Below are 22447 nucleotides of genomic sequence, written 5' to 3'. Positions count from 1 at the left end.
CCTCCCCACAGGTACAAAGGTACTTGGAAGCTTGGTGACTTGCTACCATCTTCAGAAGACATGATCAACGGACAACTGCAAGAGAAGAAGAAAATTCTACAAGTTAGAATACAAAAAAGAAAAGAAAAAAAAAAGGGCTGGTAGAAATTTAAAAATAAAATAAAAAAGGAGAAAGAAGGGGCTGGCAGAAAAAGAAAAAAAAAGAGGAAGTGGCCAAGCTTGGAGTAGCCCAGGGAGAGCAACCTAGCCCACCTTCTAGCTCAAGCCCATCTCTCTAGCAGCGCACGTGGCCCAGCTCCAACTAGCAAAGCCCGCTTGCCTGGCGCAAGCCCATGTCGACGGCAAAGGCCCAACGCCTCCATCCTTCTGCTCTGAGCCTAGCTCTTCCATGCTCTCTCTTCGAGCCCAACACGTGCACCAGCCCTGCATCACGCCAGCTCCAGCCTAGACCAGGTCGCTCCAAGCGTGCATGCTGTATTTGGATCCAGCACGAATTCTCCAGCCCTTGACCACCTCCTTGCTGCCGAAAATCAAAAAAATTAATAATATATATATGTATATATTTACGAGCTCGACTTAAATTTGGGATGCACGGAAACTCCTCTATTTTCTATAAGCAGTACAAATTCTGCAAGATCTTTCTCAAGTTAGAAGGTAGAGAAGTTAAGTTTGCGATGTGAGAAAGAATGAAGAGAATACCTATATTTATACAAGTTGAACAACTCGGGTAAAAAAAGGGATCACAAGTTCATCCCTACTTGGAATCCAACTCCAAGAACAGTCAGAAGCTTGCTCCAATTGGGAATCCGATTTGCAAAAGGAGTCCAATTCACAAAATAAAGCCTAGATACAATTGGAGAGCCCGAAAAATAATTTCATCTCCTACATGCCACAAAAGGGCCATGCAGAAGCTTGGGGGCCATTTGTGGGAGCAAATATTTTCGTCTCCAATCACATCACGCCACGTAGAAAAAAAGATTATCTCCTAAATTAATTAATTAAGTGAACCAATTATTTGGCCAATTAATTAATAGGGATAATATCTTAATTATAGGATATTATCTTATACTTAATATAGATAATATCATTAATTCAGATAATATCCAAATAAAGAGATATAATCAAGTCCGACTCAATCCCTACGAATTTGGGCAAAGAATAAACTCCTCCTATTAAGAGTTTATTCTCTACTAAATCCTAGCCCGAGGCTCCTATAAATAGATGATTTCATTCATCATTCAAGGTACTTCGAAAAACCTACATCTATACCTACTTCGAAAAACCTACTCCTTATACCCGAGAAAAATACCTGAAGCTCTCTCTCCCTCTCTACTCTCCACTCTCCATTTTTTCTCCACACGGCTCCGGCCACCACACACAGCTTTGGCCGCCTGTTTCACATCATACATACAACACCGTACCCTTTTGTTAGCTATTGTTTTCCTACAAACACTGGAACTAACTTAAGTATTGAAGGGCTTTGGCCAACACCAACCGGGTGTGGTCTATTTACTCCGGTCTTTTTTACAAGAATCAAGGAAGAGAGAGAAGGAAGATCGAAGGTTGAAGGATCTAGAAGCGAATATTCTCCCACAAGATTATTTGCCCAAACAGTAATAATAAATCGCATAAGGGGAACTGGTTGAATATGATCGAATAGAAACGTACGTAAGAAGAGAAATAAAAAGAGAAACTTGAAAAGCTTACGTTGCACTTCAATGTGAAACCTTAAGCAACTCTTTGGACATGTACTTCCCCTTCCCCCAAGCTTACTAATCCATCAGTAAACTGATTCAAAAACAGGCTTGGTCAGTACTGAAGAAAAGAAAAATAAAAGTGAGGGAAAAGTGAAAAAATATTTGAGAAGAAATTACCCGTGACGTTTGGAACATGAGAAATCTTGGGCCATTCTAGGCCAACCTTTTTTGCACATCTTTCCTCTAAACGGGTACATCCATCAACCACTAGCTCTTGTAATTTGTCGAGGCGTTGCATAGCTTTGACCAGATGTAGATGCATCAGATTCTCGCACCTCTGAATACCTAGGAATGTAAGAGATGTAAGGTTACCCAACCATTCTGGCAAAGTCTCCACTTGGTTAAAAGATATTATAGACAAAGATGTGAGAGAAGTGAAGTGTTGAATTTGTTGAGGCAGAGACTTGAGCTTTGGCCATCCCTACAACCTTATTTTTTGAACTCTTGGTGGAGCCTCAAAATCAGGGAAACAATCAAGCTCCTTCGAGAACTCACCGATTGTTAGAAGTTCAAAACGAGTCAGAAACTTCAGGCCAGTCGGCAAACATTATAACTTCCCACAATAAAATATTGATAAACGAGTCAGGGATTGCGGCCTAGATACATCCTCTACAATAGATACCAAGTTGGGGCATGAGTCGATTAACAAATTGGTAAGAGATATGCAGGAGGCTAGCCCACTTGCTATAAATATGCAACTCAAGGAGGGATGTTAGGTTGTCTAAATTGGGAACATCTTCTAGATTAGGGCAATAACATATTCTCAGCTCCTCAAGAAAAAGGAGGGTTTGCAGCCCATCAATTGGTAAATGCATCAAGTCTGGACAAGTATTATGTCACATCTTGGGATGTGCTCCACCGTAGCAAGATATTGTCCGCTTTGGGCCCCCCTCTCTACCCTCACGGTTTTGTTTCTGGGAACTCACGAGCAACTTCCCAGTGGTTCACCCATCTTGGGATTGCTCTAGCCCCAACTCGCTTAACTTCGGAGTTCCCATGACTCCGAAGCCAGTAAGGTCCCAAAAGGCCTCGTACTAGATGGAGGTGGGCATGTACATATAAGGCACACCACCCCCACTCCATTGGTCGATGTAGGATGTTACAATCCACCCCTCTTAGGGGCCTGACGTCCTCATTGGCACACTCGCACCATATGGCAAAGTGGCTCTGATACCAAATTGTCACACTCCCTCTCTATTGGTCGATGTGGGATGTTACATATTAACACACAGTGAACAAAGAGAAGTATAATATTTTAGCCCCCTAAATATACTTGTGACCTTGCAATTTCGAATGTTCAAATCACAGAGGGATGTGCAACCAAGTAAAGACAACTCCTCCAGAGAACTACTGATGGATTTCGGTCCGTAATTATAAATAAACAAATTGTGGAGGGAGGTGAGACTGTGAATTGAAATGGATGTTAGCTTAGGGCAATAAGCTATACTGAACTGTTGAAGGGTGGTAAGACATTCAAGACCACCTGCTAAGCTTGTTAATGCACAACAAAATTCAACTTCCAACAGAAGGAGGGATGGTGGGAGGACTTGTGGAATTGGAATTGATGGGCAACGACTTATACTCAACATCTGAAGAGAGGTGCAATATTTTAACCCACTCGGCAAGCTTGATAGTTTCTTACAATCCTTAATGTTTAGTTCCCGGAGACATAGTACGCCTTCTGTAATTGGAATGAGTTTTATATTAGGGCAACTTGATATAAACAACTCATCAAGAAGAGGAAGTTTGTGTAGCAGTCCATTAGGTAAGTGCATCAGGTTTTCAAAATGGCCGATAATCAGTGACTGAAGATTCTGGTTCTTTTTCACCATCCCTACTAGCAGAGAAGTAAGCTCCTTAATCCCTTGCACATAGAAGGAAGTGAGTGTGGTTAGTTGGCTGCATATGTTTTCTATTGGCATGACATTGTCAAGAACATGTATGTTCAACTTCCAGAGAGATGGAAAATGACTGGGAGCATTTTTCAATTGCATCAAAGAATTGAGACTCAACTCCTCAAGGCAGGGAAACACCACTACTGTTGACATCGTAGTTGCTTCCTTCCATTCAATTAAAGCGTGGCAAGAAACAAATCCAAAGGTTTTCAATGCTGGGAACAAAGCTGCCCTGGTTTGGTTATAACCATAAAACTCATCTCCTAGACATTTAAGCTTATCCATAAAGTAAAAGTCAACATGTCTAAGATTTGGTAAATGGCCAAGTGTTGGGACAACTTCACAGCCGTAGAAGTAATTGATGATTAACTTCTTAATAAACCAGGAATCTTTCCCTAATATCCCTGTCACCAGGAAGATAGACAACCCCAATTCTTTGACCTTGCGTATAATAGTTCCCTCTCAATACTCTATTCAACATCATATGTTGTCTAATCTGCAGGAGGCACTAGCTTCACCAAAAATCGGTTACATACCTTGAAGTTTGGTCGGCAGCTTTTGGTGGGTTAAGCAGCAAGTCCGGTAGCAAGGTGGGTTTGGTGGTCTGATGGAGTATTCGGCAACAGGGGGAACCAACAATTTTTCAACGGGTAGGCTAGCTACATTTATTAGCTAAAATTCTAATGATCATTGTTTTTGTACTTACAATTTCTAATCTTTGTAGAAATAGAAGTACACATTAAATCATGTAAATTACGCTAGTTCATAGCTCAATTGATTAATTTTCAATAATTTAAAAAAAAATTATTTGGATACAAGCGATATTGGGGGAGGGAAAATTGAACCTTAGACAAGGGTAAATGGTTTTATCTATTTGAGCTACAAACCCCGTGCAATTTCCAATAAGCTTTAAGTTCAAACAAATACATATTAAATGCAACCAAAATCATATATTATCAAAATAAAAACATGTTCAACAACAAAATTGAAAGTGTACCTATTTTAATGTGTTGTACTTTTGTTGTTGCCATGCAACTAAATTCATAAAGAATTGAATTTTTTTGAAACTTAGTAGGTTAATACATACTAGGCTATATTTGAAAGAAGACAAATATGTAGGTTTGTTTTTTTTTTTTTCCCAAAAACCTCACTGGGCTATGGTCCACTGTAGCCCCTATGGTAGTTCCGCCATATTCGGCAGTAAGGTGGATTTGGTAGTCTAATAATGTTCGATATCCAACTCTTGAATGAGTTTGGTGTTGTGTGATAGCATTTAGTAGGGTGTATCAATGGTCTTTTTTGTAGTTAAATAGGATGTACTTAGTTAATTTTACATTTGGTCTAAATATTAGGGTGTAACAAACCCTATAAAAAGATGTTTTATTGATAGTAAAAAAAGGACAAACTACATAAAACCCCCTAAACTATAGAGTCATTTTCAAATTCATACCCAATTTTGGGGGCATTTATGATTACACACTCAAACTCCTAGAAACCCTACAAATTGCCCCCTTTGTTAGCCAAAAGTTGGACCTATGTTTTTGATAATGTGGACTTCCACGTGGACCACAAAGTAATGAAAAAATTATTTTACTGTTTAAATTATTTAAAAAAATCTCTCTCTCTCTCTCTCTCTCCTTCAAAATTTAGTCACATTCAAAACACCAAAGTTCATCACCGACACCGACCTTGCATTCTTGGCCCAAACATGCCCCAAAATCGACGTAATCAACCTGAGTCTGGAAACCCCACATGAAATTTCATACCAATTTGATGAAGTATTGATCTTTGATAATGTTGGGGACGAAGGTCTTTGCGCTTTGGCAAAGGGGTGTCCCACATTATCCAAGGTTTTGCTGAAAAAGAGAAAGAATTTTGGGAATTTTGGAGTTGTTTCGCTGCTGAATTTATCACATAATTTGACGTATTTGGATTTGGGATTTTGTAGCTTGGTGTCGAACCAAGCCCTAGAAGCAATTGGGTCTGCAAATTCGATTAGCGTTTTGAGTTTGCAAGGTTGTTCATTGATTACACATCATGGATAGGGGTTTTTGGCAAATGGGTCTTGCAGGGTGTGATAGAATCACAAATTTTGGGGTCTTGCTTTTGGAGCAAAATGTATTGCTGGGTTTGATCATATGGAGAAAGTTTCAATTGTTGGGCTTGTTGTTCAGGGCAGGCGAGGCTAGGTTTGTGGGTCGTGGGGTGGTTGGGGTTTGTGGATTGCAGTGTGGCTGGGGTTGCCGAGGGGTTAGGTTCGTGAGTTGTAGCAAGGCTGTGTTCATGGATTGTTGGGTGGCTGGGGTTGCGACGGGGTTGGGTTCGTGAGTTGCGACGATGATGGTTGGAGGAGGGGGTGGGGTTATGGCTTGAATGGTTCTAGGTTCGTTGCAGGCTGGGATGGTTCTGGGTTCACAGAGAGAGAGAGAGAGAGAGAGATTTTTTAAAATAATTTATTATTAATTTTTTGTCCTTGTGGAAGTTCACGTCATTAAAAAATGGGTTTCACTTTTGACACGTCAGTATTTAACAAACTCATTAGCGGTTTAGGTAACGAAAGGGGGCAATTTGTAGGATTTTTGGGAGTTTGGGTATGCACTTATAAATATCTCTAAAATTGAGTATGAACTTGAAAATGACCCTATAGTTCAGGGGATTTTATGTAATTTGTCCTTAAAAAAAAGATGATTTATTGGTCCTTTCACAAACTGGGTTCATTCATTCTCTCTGAGGATCTTGGTGTGTGTTTCTTCATTTCTGATTTTCGTTTTCTGGGCTTTGACACTATTTCTTAAGAAAAAAAACCAAAAAATAGTGTTGGGGAGAGTTTTGGGTAGAGCAAAGATGGGTGTCGGCCTATCAGTTCTGATAGGGTTGAAAGCAGCAGTGCTCTTCTTCTTCTTCGCAAACCTGAGAAGGTTAGGTTTCACTCTGCTATCAATTCCATTTTTGTATGGCTCTTTGGTATCCATGTTGGTTTCCTTAGCTTCTCACCCATCCATAGACCTTCCCATGCTGTTGGGCAAGAACCCAGATGGGAGTTTCCCAATTTGGTCAATCATTATGTTCAGCCCATATTTGTATTTTGTCCGATTCTTCTCGGCATTGCGAAGATTGCTCAGTGGAGAGGCTCCTTATAGTGAAATCTGCGAGGGTTTGTATGTCGGCGGATGGCCTTCTTCCCCTGATAAACTGCCACCAGATGACCCTGCCATTGTTGATTGCACCTGTGAGTTGCCAAGAAGGCCGGAGTTTTCAGGGCATTCTTATTTGTGTGTCCCGACATGGGACACAAGGGCTCCTCAGCCGGCCGCCATTGAATCCGCTGTCAAATGGGCTTGTCGAAAGAGGGACCAGAAAAGGCCTGTTTTGGTCCACTGTGCATACGGTATGCTGCAAAATGAGTTCATTTTTGTTAATATATCATGCTGATGATGAGAGCCACTTCTTGTTGCAATGCATATTTGATAATTCTAATTCATTCTGAGCTCTTCTTGCTTTAGATATATTATATAAGAAGTGTCTGGTATTTTGGTTTTAGATACCTATATAGTTCAGAAGGGGTATTTGTGTTGCAATGCGCATATAAGTTGGCCTTAGAATTAAGCCCTGAGGACACTGTCTTATCGTTTCAGTCACCTTCATTCAGCCAAGAATTTCTCGCCTTCTGATCAACCACTGCTCCTGCAAGATAAGAAACGGGGAATAGTTTATGTACAAAGCTTTTTGAATTCCTTCACAACCTTCTCTTTTTGTGAGACAAATTACTCAACACCTCTTTCTCAATGGACTCATAAGCTTCATTGAGCCCAACATCCCGACACTTTGGACAACATTCATCCACCAATATACCAAGGTTCTCATGTTTCATTCAAGTGGCTAAAACCTAAAATAATTAGGAATCTTATCTGACTCCAAGAGAGACATAGGAGGACAATAATTTGACGTTTTGAACAGGTTTCTGACAATGTCTGATATAAACCCCATTGCGTACCCATCTCCGTAACAACTCTTCCACCCTGTATCAATCATCTCCGTAACAACTCTTCCAGTTTCTCAGCCTTTGGACCATGTGAACTTGGGTCCTGTGAATCCAAATTAATGATAGGCTCCCTATCAATCCATTGCCTAAAACCTTTCATTGTGCTTGCGGACACACCCCATTGTTCTCACTGCTAAAATGAATTCCATTAAAAGTATCCAGGCAGCACCTAAAACAATGAATGGCTCTCAGAAGCCTCAACAAGGAACTTCCACAACCCAGTTCTTTAAGTAGGCCAGGGCTATCATGTGCAACGCAAAAAGCCAGTTCTTACCACTGCAGAAGCAGTGCTTGCTGTGATGACATGTTCATTAGTAGTCATGATCTTAGTAGATACTCTTCTGACTTCCCATAATATCCAAATACCTCTTGCAAAACCACTGGCATCCTTTGCTTGATCTTTGGGAAACTCCAACTTGTTGATCATTGTACCAGTTTTATCCTTACTTATCCAAGGTTCAAAAATAGCAAACACCTCCATTTCATAGTACTTGATCACCTCTCTACCAGAGGCCAGGAGCGTTTACTGCCTGCACAGCACCCTGCACATTCCTGCAAACTATGTTCCTAAAGAAGAAAACAAAAACAAAGGAAAGCCAACAGGGTAAAGACAAGGAATCTTATGCTTGGCATATTTCCGAGTGGGGCCCTCATAATCATAGTCCTCATCATTTAGGTCCATATCAGTGCTGATTATCATGAGAAAAGAATGGCCCTGTGTCTTAACCTTCCAATTTGGAAAATTGTTTCTGTTGGTATCTTCTTCCACTGCCAAAGGACACAGCCCCTCACCCAAAACTATGTTTAATGGTTCGTGCCCTTTCCTAGCAATCTCTTCCTCCATAGAATTGGAAGGACATTCGTAGAGAACTTACCAGGGCTTTGTTTAATCATCTAAACTTTATTAGGCATATTATCCTGAACCCCCAGACTTCCTCTCCTCGACAGCTTTATCTGATATCCCTTAATTTCCGTGGAAGGTTACTGAGGTTGGAAACTTGCACCTAATACAAAACATTTGTAACAGCATTGACAAAGTTTGTTGGTTTACCACTTTACCAAAAAGCTTAAGCTTTTATATTCTCTAATGGCCCCTCACATATGGGTCTGTCTCCACTGTCTGAGATCACTACGTGGACTCAAACTTATATAGGAACGATGCAATTGCAGGGATTCAAACTCAGGATCTCCTGCTCTCATACCACGATAAAGTTTCTAATTAGCACCCTTATTACTGTCGTTGAGCTAGAAGCCCTCTTCTAGCTCCTTGCTCCCTCTGGTACCTCATTCTACCTATCCAAACTCAAGCCACTAAGTTTCCAACCTAAGCAACCTCCCTCTGTTACCTCTTTGTAATTATCTTTCCTTCTTTAATAAAATTATGTTTCTTTGCCCAAAGAAAGAAGAAAAAACTAAAAAAACTCCATCCTCCATTGTTTACCACTTCCTCACTTCCTTCCCCAAACCCGATGGCATTCTAATAGCGTAAGTTCCACCTCTGTGCCAGCTATGTGAAATTTAAATTCCCTTGAAATGTTCATGCAACATAAAACGAAAATATTTATACAACGGAAGTGTTATAATCCACCCCTGTTCAAAAAGAGGGTGAAATGATTCACACTGCTTTCGGTTCTCGATACATCTTTGAAACGCTCGGCACTATGAACTTATGTATTATCTTTTTTAAAAAAATGTAAAAAAGAAAACTTAACGGGCATATCATATCGTATACTTTTTTAATTCTAATTTCCCTTGAAACTGTTGCGACTGTCTCTCTTTGAAGAGAGATACGACCTTGCCCAGTGATTTCTTTTCGGAAAAAATGTTGCCACAGCTTTTGGTTCTGCAGTAAATGATGCAGGGCAGCTGCTATAAGCTGCTGGTCAGCGACCCAAACTACCCAAAATACAGGGAATAGAAGGATAAAGCAATGAAATAGAAGAAGGAACGAAGATAGTTGAGTTTTAGGGAAAAATCCCATTAGAAACTCTATAGACTTAAGTCTGAAATTATATTCATCAACAAAAACTGAATACAAGAGTCTCTTAATAGCCTATTTATACTAGAATACATAAAACCTAATTAACATAGGAAATTAAAAACCTAAACAGGAAATTAAGCCAAATCCTAGTTACAATAGGAGAACAAAAGAAGAAACCAGAACCCTAGCCCAATTGACTAACGGCCCAAGTACTTTTAGAGAGCCTTGTAGATGCTCCTGCATCAGTACATCTCACACACACACTTGTTAAATGTAATTTTTGTACTTTTAAGCATGTAATTGTGAGTATAATGAATTGAATATACCCTGAAATGGGCAGAGGACTATTCAAATTTTTAGCTTGTAAACACACTAACAAACACACAAACAGCTTTTTATTTTTTCAGCTTCTTGGTGAGGACTTGTTTCATTAAGATATGGGTTATATAACCTGGTTATTCTAGTATAGTAATACTGGAAATGATGCAATTAGACTGAGATTTGAGAATGATTTGGCCAGAAAAACTCAAACAAGATGGAGCTTCCCAGATTTCTAGTATTTGGATCAGCCATTGCCAAACATGCTAAAGATGCTAAGGTTGGAGATTTGGGGTGATTTTTAGGGCTTGCCCCTACATATAGTCCTTTAGACTGTAATCCCTAACTGTCTGGTTATAGAGTTTTTTGCAGTCAGGACACTTCCATGTTCCCCAAGGAATCAATAAGAAAAAGAAATTCTGCAAACTGGATTGGTTTTTCTGGATTCCAATCAATCTAAATCCATTTACCCCAGATGAACTGAAACCATTTTGAATTTTTCTTGTCCATCCATAACTAACAGTATCAAAACTGTCTTTTTATGTTCTTATAATATTTTATGCAAATACTTTAAAGTAAATTGTTATATCTAAGTCCTTTGATTTAAAAACACAAACCCTAGTAAAATTTATGCAAACACCCATTCTCGAAGTGGTGGAGTTTGAAGAATCATTTATATTTCTCATTACAAATTCTTATGTATTTGCTTTCTCTTAAACGATGTTTGATGGCTGATGGTAGTGAGTTGTAATTATCCGTTCTCTTTTATGTTGTCTGTTTTAGGTCATGGAAGAAGTGTGGCTGTCATGTGTGCACTATTAGTTGCTCTTGGGGTGGCAGAGGATTGGAAAAACGCTGAGAAATTAATTCGAGAAAAGCGTCCTTACATTAGGATGAATGCTCTACACCGCAGGGCTCTGGAAGAGTGGTCAAAACATCGGTTGTCTCCTTCTCAGAAGAATGGATAAACGAATGTAACTTCAGCCATTGAATCTATTTTAGTGCAAGAAAAAAAAAACAGATTGATAAGACATAAGATGATTTCTTATTTTCAACGTATTAAATTGTGCAATGATTGTTATTGTTTATCCCAGATTTCTGTTAGTCTTCTAACCCTCATCCTTACCCTCTTTGTTCATTCCTGATTTCCTGGTCTGTTTGCATTGCTGGTGTCGTAAAAATTGATCATATGATGCACACCCATTTTGCTTCTCAGCTTCAGAAGAGTTATTCATGGTCCCCTTACTCCATTCTGTTGATGACCTCTCTCCTCTCGAACACAGATTGCCATTGAGCTTCGCTGCGTAGTGTTAAATTTCCAAATTATTAGTGATTTGTTTTTTTTTAAAGATTGGGGAGTTTATTTTTTATTTTTAATAATGCTATATGTTGGTGTTGAGGCCCAAAAAAATCCACGCTTCGGCCCAAATAAATGCTCAGCCCAATGCAATACCTTACCGAGAAGAAACCCAATTTAGGCACGCGAAAGTTCGCCATATGCGCTTGTACACATACCACGCCAAGCAAATAAACAGCGCGCCATGCTACAAGCTTAAGTGGGCTCAAGCCACGCAAGATGCCCGGGGCTTGCTTGAGTGGGTTGTGGTATGGAAGGTAATAGGTCGTCATGAGGCCCATTGATGGGACGAGAAATGGAGATTCCAGGTTGCTTGGGAGCCTCGGAACCCAAGCCCATTTCTTAAGCCCAAATATATGGGTGAGCAAAAAGGGAAAATAACCGAACCAAAATAACTCAACCAAAATTAGCCCAATCAAAGAATAGCCCAACCAAGAAGCCCATCATTCAACAAAAATAGCCCATTTACTTAGTGAACCTTGGCCCATACAATTGTCATAGATGAACCACAAGCTCCAGCACCTAGCTGGAATAGAAGCCACGAAAAGGAAGTTTGAAAGTTCATTGAATAAGGCTGCTGGGAAGTGCCAGCACATGGGAATGGATCAAGTTCCAAAACAAAACACCAGAGAAACCAAGGGATGTTAACATGCAAGCTACCAGGAAGAGAGACACTCTTCAAACCAACATACACATCCCAACTCCTTCCCTATCAAAACTGGTTATAGGAAAGAGTGAGAAAGAAAGGAAGAAAATGGCTGGAAGTAGAAATCTTCTACTGAAGCAGCCGCAGGAAAGGAGGCCTTGAGCTCCAAAATCCCTGATTTTGTGCAAATATATAGAGAAAAATCTCACTAAAACAGGAAAAGTCAAGAGAGGAAAGGAAAAGGGAAGGAAAACCTTGCTAAGTTGGGGAAGAAACCATTAGGGTTTCTTGGGGAATGAAGGTTTCCCACAACTATAAAAGGAGGTCCCCTCCACCTAGCAAAAACCAACCCAGGCTGAGAGAGCAAGCTCTCTCTCTTACTTGCAAAAATCCAGTAGCCCTATTCACTCTTCTTCTTCGTTCTTCTCTGTTAACAGACTATTTTCAGAGTCTGTCAAGCTGCCGGAAGAAGTAATGCCCTTCCTTTACCCCTTTTTAGCCAAGATCATCCTGCAAACCTTGTCTCCCTCATCTTAAACACTCCCATTTCTCCCTAGGAAGCCTTATTTTCCTCTTTGGTGCTCAACTCATGCTGACCTTGCTCCCATGCCACAATCTCCTCATGCTAAGCTAAAACTTTATCTGTAAGCAAGCATAAATCACCTGTAAGCAGCCATCATTTTCGTTGGTGAAGGTAACCAGAACACTTCCTAAGGCTTTACTGCCCTTTCGAAGTGCTTTTGGGGCTTAATTTTCGAACTCAGGCACAGGGGGCAATTTCAGTAATTTCCTCTTTACGGCAGCCCAGCCCATTTGCAGCTGTCGGAAGAAAAAGACCCCCACATAATTTGGCGACTCTGCTGGGGATTAAGCCGTTATCTTCATCAATGCCTCCAAGGAAGAAGGACAGAGCCAAGCTTGTCATTCAAACACCATCGTTGGAAGAGCTGCTGCTAGAAGCAATAAACCAAAGAAAATAAATAGATAAGAGCATTCCTTCTTTCCTTTTCTTTTTTTGGCTATCTGCTTTGCAGAACAAACATGATATCGATTGCTCACATGCTCCCCTTGTTTATGCCTTAGATCTCCATTCTCAAGTAAAACAAGATCTTGTAAGAGGGCTGGGGGCTTTGGCAAATTCATCATTCATGCCTTTGAGCGAACTACACATGCAAACTCCAAAATACTTGGGGGTTTCGTGCCAAGCAAATCTGTAAAAAAAAAAAAGAGGAGTCAAAATTCAATTCCAAATGACTTGGGGGCTTTCTGCCAATTAAAAAAAAAAAAAAAAAAGTTAAGCACAAGCACTTCAAAGTTTCTCATGCTAAACTAAGCTATGCCTTGGTTCTAAGAGTTGTGTGAACATTATTCACATCAGCAAGTCCAACTATATCATTCCAAGCCAAGTTACATTCTTCCAGCTCCTACTCTACAAGCAAAGAATTTATGGCACTTACCTCATTTCAAATCTTCTTAACCCCTGCCCTATTTCAAACATCATACTAGTATATATGCTCCTTAACCCCCAAAGCTCAATTTATCCATGCAACTCAAGATTGAACAAGTCCTCTTTGGAACGCTGCTTGCATCACCTCCATCTTTAGTACTGCCCACAGAATGCCCTGACTTTCTATGCCAATCTCGGTTCCACACTCCACATGCTGACTTTCTATGCCAATCTCGGTTCCACACTCCACATGCTCTCTATTGGAGGCCAAAGATAAGAAAATCTTTCTTTTTCTTTCCTACCTTTTTAAGATTTCACAATAAAATATATATTATCATGCCATATGCCATACTTGTAAAAGCAGCACAAGCATGTCATCTATTCAAATATAAACATGTAATGATAAATTTTTTTTTCTTATATATATATAAATCATGTTTTAGGCCAATACCAACAGAGTGAAGTTGGGCTATTCAGCTTCCTTTATTTCTTGTCTTTCACTTTGAAAGGAATACAAACACTAGGCATTTACACACTACTCAAAGCACGAGTATCATCACGTGCTTTAATAATTTCCAAAGCATCACATGCTTGCATATTACTGAAAGCAACCTATGTTGGTTTAATATTGATGTGTGATTCATTCGTTAGTTAATGATGTTGGATGACATTCATTTGAAATCGACAAATATCAATTATATTCATTTACAAGCTGCAACACATGTATTATTTTAACCACCATCTGCTTTGGTCATGCAGAAATTATATATCTGTCAAGCACTTTGTCCTTTTAAAGACGATGAGTACACTTCTCTACACCTCAAGCCTCAAGGAGCATGGGACCCTATGTTCCTGCACCGATCAGCATCTCAACATGCTCAGTGGCGCCAAGCCATGCCAACAACAAAATTATGCCATAGGAGATGGTCTAAAGAGGAATCATGCCAAGAAGAAACAATCCAACTCCAAAATCATGCAACTCAAACATTTCACTTGATGCAATCATTTCAAGCAAAATCAGATATCACAAGATCAAGCTTTTCAAGCAACACAATCAACATAAAAATGAGAACTTGGTGTTTCTAGCTGCCGGAAGCGTAGAGAAGAAGCCATGCTATCATGCCAAATTGTCAACATTGCAATAGAGGGATATCCTAAGTTCATCACGCCATGCAATGACCCAAAGCCATCGAAGGCTATTTGGGAGCCTTGTGGAAACATGGAAAAAGCTTACGGGTGTAAATATTCAAAACCTTCAAGTTATAGCACCCCATGGCCACTTACTGATGGATGGGAGAATGGTTCCAGCAGCAAAGTATTCACATTGGACATGCCGGAAGAACGCCACTTGGGGGCTTCATTTGGTTAGCAAGATTATCAAGAGACAGCTGCCGTAACCTCTCATAACCTCACAAAAGTTGAAGAAAGTGCAATGGGTTATGAGCTGCAAATCACTCTTTGATTAGTTGGGTTATGATCTGTATAATGTAAAGCAGCAGCTGTGGCTCTGTTAAATATCTCTGCAGAGCATGACAGCCTACTGCAACACATGCCAAATACATGCCAATCTAAGCCACAACCTTTCATGCTATTGCAAGACATGCACACTCCTTGGCCCTTTCATACTTGGGGGCTTAATTTGATTGGAGTATTCATCAATGCAAAATGGCTCAAAGCCTTACTATTGTTGAGTTGCTTTTGCACCACCAAAAAAAAAAAAAAAAAAAAAAAAAAAAAAAGAAAAAGAAAAAGCACGCCACTTAGCAGTAAGACATGCCAAGCAAAGTCACTTGGATGGGGTCCCGGCCATCAACAAGCAGCACGCCAAAGCAAAATAATATGGGGCATGCATTCTTGAGCTGCTAGAACAACAAAACCATTGTCCCCTTTTGATAAGCAACCAGAATATGCAAAACATCTAGGAATTTTACAAAGAACATGCATATACTAGTCAGACCCTTTTTAGGTATGACAAGAGGGTGTTTTTCAGGCCTAGTGGTCAGACAAAATTTTGGCAGCATATACCTTGTTTTTAAGGATATCCAACCTGTCAGAGAATCTCCAGCAGTTCATAAAAACAAATTTTGCCAACCAAGCTATATATATATATATATATATAAGACATGCAGATTACAACATGCCTCAAGCATTCAGAAATTAATACAAGCTCCAGTGATTCAACACTACATTACAAAGTTATAACGACATGGTCGTTAAAGTGTCCAAAAGAAAAAGAAAAAAAAAACTACAGTCAAAGCAAGATAAAACTGCACATGCTAAAGATCCATGCAGCCTATGGTCTCCAAGGGAACAGAACCATGTGCCAAGATAATCGATCACCAAGCCAAGAGGAGACAACCTGCAAGAAGAAGATGTGTGTCAAGACCAAGTGATGCTAGAAGGAGTAGCCTGAAAAAAAAAAAAAGAAAAAAAAAGAAAAGAGGAATTATATACCTTGAAGCTATGAAGAATGCCCAAAAAGAACGAAAGAAGCCCTAGGAGATGATCTGACTATTGCTTCTGGCACACACTCAGCATTGTCGGCAGAAATACCCTTAGCAAGGAGAAGGGCATGCACTTCCCTGCGCTGGATGTCCAATTCCTGTTGCTTAATGTTCAAAATGTCGGCAGCAGCTTTCACCTCACTGGAACCATGTGATAATTTCATGCTATGAATGGCCCGCTCTCCAAAGACAGCACATGCTAGGTTCCTCACGAGATTAATGAGGAAGTCCACATTAAAGCCCAGAGTTATGGCCTCACATATCGCGTCCACCAACAAAGTAGTTTGTGATTAGTAATATCAAGGAGCTCCATGGTATCTATCCCATGAAGTACCAAGCCAAGAGCCCAGAAGGCGGCACTTCTCGAGGAGGAGGAGATGACCCCCGTGACCTCCATGAAACTCCCATATCAATCCATAAATTTCCTCAAAACCGCAACCGTCTCTGGATGCCTTGAAAGGGTGCCTAACCATCGAACCTGCGACAAAGCGGAAGAAGCTCATCGATAGATCAAAGGATCTTAGCACCACCATCAAAGAAGGCCTTGAACGCCATGAAGGAATTCTCTCAATCTTGCCAAGACATGCTTTTCCACATCATCGTCTTTATGGCTGTCATCAATAATCTCACCATGAGGCGGCGCTGCTGGAAGCTGTGGAGAGGTGCCGGAAGTTGTGTCGGATGTGCTTAGGAAAGGAGGCAGCACTGCTGGAAGCTGTGGAGAGGTGCCAGCAGTTGTGTCGGATGTGCTTAGGAAAGGAGGCGGCACTGCTGGAAGCTGTGGAGAGGTGCCGGAAGTTGTGTCAGATGTGCTTAGGAAAGGAGGAGTAGGAGGCAGCACTGCTGGAAGCTGTGGAGAGGTGCCGGCAGTTGTGTCAGATGTGCTTGGAAAAGGATGAGTAGGAGGCTGCGCTGCTGGAGGGCGCAGGGCAGTGTCGGCAGCTACGCCGGACGTCCCAAGAGGAGGAGTAGGAAGTGTGTCCTCCGCGACTTGTGAGATGTTCTCAACCTAAAAAAAATTGGCAGCATGTACCTTGCACCTACCACAACCTGACCTGATAAAATCTCAAGCAACTCATGCATTTCAACCAAGCGGAGTGTACAAAACAAGCTGGAAATCTTTATCTCAATGCATTCCAAACCGCAACAATTCATGCATTTCATTATTTCCAACCAAGCAAAACGTACAAAACAGGCCGAAGCTCAATATCTCAAGCATTCTACATCAAAAGTTCTGACAGAAAGTATGCAACAATGTTGTGTTCCAAGTTCCCGACAACATGAGCATTAGGCTCTCAAAAAAAAAAAAGGGGTACAACTCGGGCCCAAATGCAGTCAACTATGCTAAAGATCGATACACCCTGCAGTTTCAAAAGGAAAAGCTACTACACACTGAGCCAGCCAGCCCCTACAACAAAGAAATGCAGCCTGCAAAGCGAAATAAGGACAAGTGTTAGAGAAAGATGGTGCAGGAAGATATGCCCTTTCTATTAAAAGAATATATATATATATTACGGTGCAAAGAAGGAGAACCGGGTACCTCAATTAGATCACGGTGCATGACTAAAACAGAATAGAAGAAGCACTATTAGATGATCCTTTCGATGTTTCCACCATGCACCGAGCGCCATTCTCAATCGCTTATTTGTCAAGGAGAAGGTCTCATAGCTTACGGCACTGGCTCTCCAATTCATGTTCCTGAAGGCTTAACGCATTAACGACAACTCTTGCTTAAGGGGATCATGCATACATCTTCATACTACAAGCAGCTCGTGCTTTAAAAAAAAATAATAATAATGTGTGCTTCTTCTAAGTATTCAGCCGGAAGTCCATGCAAAATCCTAATAAGACACACGCTTAAGCCCTTTCAGCACGCTGCTGTAAGGTCAAAAACGATGTTTCCTTGACAAAACATCTTTGGTAGTCGGGGCTGTCAACTCGCGATCGAACCACTGTGGCCAGCCCTTAGTGATGCTGCAAGGGTATTAAAAAATAAGGTGGCCGCCGGAAACATGTCTTTCTTCTATACAACACCTGGAAATGAGAGTAGCTTCCTAAGCTTACTCAATGCCTATGATCGAGTCTTGGTAAGTGTTTCTAAACTATGAAGGTAGTTGTCCATTCTTCAACCCGTCGTGCAAGGGGAAATAGGCCATCACTCATCACAAAGGTCATTGGGACTTATTATGTGAGTCCCTGCAAGAATTACCAACGAGGAATATGCTGTAAAAGGGCAAAGTATGAAGCAGGTTCTCCGTGTTAAAGCCAAGAAATCTCCACGCTAGCATGCAAGCTATATGAACTTCACAGGCCAAGCAAAGCAAGCCATCTCATGCCAAGCGAAATGCATAAACAAAAAAACAAAAAAAATTTGAAGCATCATGCAATCTATTACTCGAGCTTATGACAAGCAAAGTTCCCATTTCATGCTCAATCAATCATTCCAGCAGACCCTTTCACAAAGCAAGTGTTACAAACTGAACACCACTTACCTCCTAGTAACCTTTTTCACAAAAACAAAAAAATCCGTATGAGTTACATGACAATCTTGCAGACCCATCATATACATGTTTATATCTATCCCTATAAAGCCAAGAAAAAAAAGTTAGCCATGTCCAAACTCTAAGCTCAAAAGAGGAAACAAATGGTGCTCTCCTCCAGCTTTCAACAGCCTCTAACCCTATGTATTAATCATGCAGTTACAAGCATATGCTCGTGATGCATATAGTTCAATCAAAGAAGGTGGTCAAGAACATAGCACACGCAAAGTATACGCCAAGCATGCAAGTCAAGCTCACGCCAAAGAAAAGGCTTAAGCAAATATCAAAGCAGCATGCAATTTATCCATGGCAAGCAAAATTCTCAAGCAATTCCCATGACAAGCAAATTCTCCCTCAAAATACAAAAAGATTCAAGCATTGCAGAGCATGCATTCTGTCAATTTCTATTTCCACAAGATCGGAGAAAAGTCCAGATTTAATTAAGCGTGTGTTCACAAGAAAAACAAGCCTAGGCCAAACACCAGTCTATGTCTATTCCTACAAAGCCAAAAGAAAGACTCAAGATTCCAGTGAAGGAGCAGAACTATTTACTGAGAAATCGAGATAGAAATCCAAATTGCCAAGTTGCGAAATTGGTAAACTCGAAGCTTCCAGCGACAATGGATACAACGCAGGCTTTTGGCACCCTCCCCTGCCTGTGCCAGAGACGTATACACCTACATAGAAAAAAATGCATCATGCAAAGTTCAGCCTTTTCACCAGCTCAAAAAAGGGCCACCACATGATAAAAGGGGATGCCGAAAGCATAATCGCTATTGAAGCATAATTTCCAAAGACAAGTTGCAAGAGACCAAAACTCACTTTCATGCTATCAAAATCCTAGGAAATTAGACTTCTCATGCTTTCTCATGCTTTGGAGATTCTAAACAAGAGAATATGTTAGCCAAAATCAGACGCCGGAAAGGTGCTCATACGCAAAGGGAGGCACTGGAAGCATAATTTTCTCAAAGTGCAAGCAAACTCATCTATCAAGCATCTGACAAAATTCAAAAGGCGTGATACCAATCCACATGCTAAAAAATTTCATTTCATTCAAGCATTTCAAGCAATTTGAAGAACTCATGCTCTTACGACAATACCTTTCAACATCATGCTCTCACAACAATATTGCTCAAGAACATGCTCTAGCAATACTCAGATCAGCACTCAATGCCAACAGAAAGGACATGCTAAATTCCCAAGAAAAAGCAACATGCCAAGCAAAACTTATACACAAGCTTTCCAACCATCCTAGCTAGAACATCCCACCTTTAGAAAATCACTATAAATCAAGCTTACAACCAACAAATCCCAAACTTTCCAGCTTAGAACTAGACATATCAAGTTTCATTTTTCCAAAATTTCGTTGCATTTCGAGCTAGGGAAGCATGTCAAACAGATTCCTAAAATAGCCCATGCCAGAGGAACTGCACAGCTCCAATAGCTTAGCCCTTACTTTGAAATTCCAACAAAAATTCATTTTTTCTTCAAGTGACACAAGACCAATTCCAACATAGCCATTGAGAAGTCCATTTTTTATAAAGATCCAACTCAGATTCGAAAAGAAACATTTCAAAAGTTCAAAAAACAACCAGCAGGCTACTTTGAGATATTTTGACAAACACTTGGCATGCATAGCCAAGTGAACTCGTATGACTCTTGTTTATCACCAAGCTAGAATGCTAAACCAGAAACTCAACCTCGGAATTCGATTTCTAGTTCACAAATTCTGGAAAATGAAGAGGAACTCAAGCATTCATGCATAGAAAGCAAAGGCATCAACATCAACTCCTGAACATGCTTCAGAAAAATGGAGGCAGTGATCACTACGGGTGGATGATCCTCAATTTCGGATATGCTATAAACAACATGATTTCGAGAAAATTTTGTGAAGTAAGCACAGTCATCCGAGTATCAGAAGTTAAAGATACATGCAGAAGCAGAATCTGCAGAACCTCACCAGCCATGGATGAACACAGAAGTTGCAGACCAGCTTTGAGGCATCAGAAAAATTCAAAGAATTCAGAAAATTTTACAGGCTATAGTACTCGAGCAGATGAGCAACTTTCGTGAAGGAAGTTTTCTGATCCGAGCTTCCAAAATATGACTTATGTACTGATGCACAATACCCACGGGTTTGGGTCTTGAAGAAGAAGAAGAAAGAAGAGAATGAGAGAAAACCAGAAGTAAATCATGTCAAGACAAGTCACGTGCTTCAGGCACATGCCCTATCCCATTTCAAACAAAACATTTTTCAGTACCTGCTCTACTTCAAACATCCTTCCAGCATATGCCCTATTTAAAATATTTTTTCAGCACCTGCCCTGTTTCAAATATCCTTCCAGCACATGCCCTATTCCAAATACCCTCCCAGCACATGCCCTACTTCAAGCATTCTTCCAATATCTAGCCATCATGTCGCACACTATCACGTTCACTAAGGTTTTGTTTGCCAAATTCAAGTGTTATGGGGCTGGTGCTGTAAACTCAATACAAGCCAAAGCCAAGCAATACCAAGCATACATGCAAAAATCAAGCATACATGCCAATGCCAAGCATCCAAGCATACATGCCAATGCTAAGTATCCAAGCATACAAGTCAAAGCCAAGCATATATGTCAATGCCAAGCGTTAAGCCAGATACCAAGAATACATGCCAACATCAAGCATGCAAATCAATACAACTCTTGCGAATCACAACTATGCAAAATCAAGTCTCTCTAGTCACTCAAGCAAATAAATCATGCAAGCTAAGTTATTTTGAGCTAATCCACCAAGCATTTTCTCCTATATCATGCCACAAAATAGGTCAACTGTTGTTAACTCTAGTAAGTAATCTCCAAAATTACAGTGTCTAGGAAAGTTCTTCAAGGCAACACCCTCGGTGTTTAAGAAGGATTGGGTTTTAAGCGGGACCATTGCGACCCCTCCAACCTTCCCGGAAAAAACCTGGCTGTAATTTCAGAGACACTTAACTGGTCATCCTTGAGTTGCTCCTAAACCCATGCCATGCCATGCCACTGCATTTTATTTTTGGGCTAGAAATTGATTATTTGGGCCATTTCAATACACATTCATGGCCCCAATAATCAAGGGGGCTAATGTTGAGGCCCAAAAAAATCCACGCTTCGGCCCAAATAAATGCTCAGCCCAATGCAATACCTTACCGAGAAGAAACCCAATTTAGGCACGCGAAAGTTCGCCATATGCGCTTGTACACATACCACGCCAAGCAAATAAACAGCACGCCATGCTACAAGCTTAAGTGGGCCCAAGCCACGCAAGATGCCCGGGGCTTGCTTGAGTGGGTTGTGGTATGGAAGGTAATAGGTCGTCATGAGGCCCATTGATGGGACGAGAAATGGAGATTCCAGGTTGCTTGGGAGCCTCGGAACCCAAGCCCATTTCTTAAGCCCAAATATATGGGTGAGCAAAAAGGGAAAATAACCCAACCAAAATAACTCAACCAAAATTAGCCCAATCAAAGAATAGCCCAACCAAGAAGCCCATCATTCAACAAAAATAGCCATTTACTTAGTGAACCTTGGCCCATACAATTGCCATAGATGAACCACAAGCTCCAGCACCTAGCTGGAATAGAAGCCACGAAAAGGAAGTTTGAAAGTTCATTGAATAAGGCTGCTGGGAAGTGCCAGCACATGGGAATGGATCAAGTTCCAAAACAAAACACCAGAGAAACCAAGGGATGTTAACATGCAAGCTACCAGGAAGAGAGACACTCTTCAAACCAACATACACATCCCAACTCCTTCCCTATCAAAACTGGTTATAGGAAAGAGTGAGAAAGAAAGGAAGAAAATGGCTGGAAGTAGAAATCTTCTACTGAAGCAGCCGCAGGAAAGGAGGCCTTGAGCTCCAAAATCCCTGATTTTGTGCAAATAGATAGAGAAAAATCTCACTAAAACAGGAAAAGTCAAGAGAGGAAAGGAAAAGGGAAGG

At 40.7% G+C, this 22447-nt stretch overlaps 2 protein-coding genes and 2 long non-coding RNA genes across 4 annotated transcripts; 1 reads left to right on the top strand and 3 right to left on the bottom strand.

Moving 5' to 3' along the window:
• LOC18786480 (uncharacterized protein YnbD) lies at positions 6281 to 11112 on the top strand. The gene is made up of 2 exons (XM_007218143.2): positions 6281 to 7040; positions 10777 to 11112. The coding sequence occupies exons 1-2, from the start codon at positions 6497 to 6499 to the stop codon at positions 10959 to 10961; spliced, it is 729 nt and encodes a 242-aa protein (XP_007218205.1). The 5' UTR covers positions 6281 to 6496; the 3' UTR covers positions 10962 to 11112.
• On the bottom strand, positions 15555 to 16173 carry LOC109947491. Its single transcript, XR_002270271.1, has 2 exons — positions 15898 to 16173; positions 15555 to 15802 (listed from the first exon to the last, which is right to left on the bottom strand). It is a non-coding gene; the product is annotated as an uncharacterized LOC109947491 (long non-coding RNA).
• On the bottom strand, positions 16480 to 17030 carry LOC109947295 (splicing factor 3A subunit 2-like). The gene is made up of 2 exons (XM_020557228.1): positions 16998 to 17030; positions 16480 to 16956 (listed from the first exon to the last, which is right to left on the bottom strand). The coding sequence occupies exons 1-2, from the start codon at positions 17028 to 17030 to the stop codon at positions 16480 to 16482; spliced, it is 510 nt and encodes a 169-aa protein (XP_020412817.1).
• Positions 17082 to 20762, bottom strand: LOC109947490. The gene is made up of 3 exons (XR_002270270.1): positions 20448 to 20762; positions 17488 to 19164; positions 17082 to 17375 (listed from the first exon to the last, which is right to left on the bottom strand). It is a non-coding gene; the product is annotated as an uncharacterized LOC109947490 (long non-coding RNA).

Source organism: Prunus persica, chromosome G2, assembly GCF_000346465.2.
Source record: "Prunus persica cultivar Lovell chromosome G2, Prunus_persica_NCBIv2, whole genome shotgun sequence".
In the NCBI taxonomy this organism is placed as follows: domain Eukaryota; kingdom Viridiplantae; phylum Streptophyta; class Magnoliopsida; order Rosales; family Rosaceae; genus Prunus; species Prunus persica.
Note: the sequence above shows the minus strand (reverse complement) of the source record. Positions and strands in the feature narration are given on the sequence as shown.

Excerpts from the sequence above, each read along its gene's own strand:
- LOC18786480 (XM_007218143.2), top strand. The coding sequence starts at position 6,497 with ATGGGTGTCGGCCTATCAGTTCTGATAGGGTTGAAAGCAGCAGTGCTC. Across the intron at positions 7,041-10,776 it reads TTTGGTCCACTGTGCATACG|GTCATGGAAGAAGTGTGGCT; the intron begins GTATGCTGCAAA and ends TGTCTGTTTTAG.
- LOC109947295 (XM_020557228.1), bottom strand. The coding sequence starts at position 17,030 with ATGCATGAGTTGCTTGAGATTTTATCAGGTCAG. Across the intron at positions 16,957-16,997 it reads TTGAGATTTTATCAGGTCAG|GTTGAGAACATCTCACAAGT; the intron begins GTTGTGGTAGGT and ends AATTTTTTTTAG.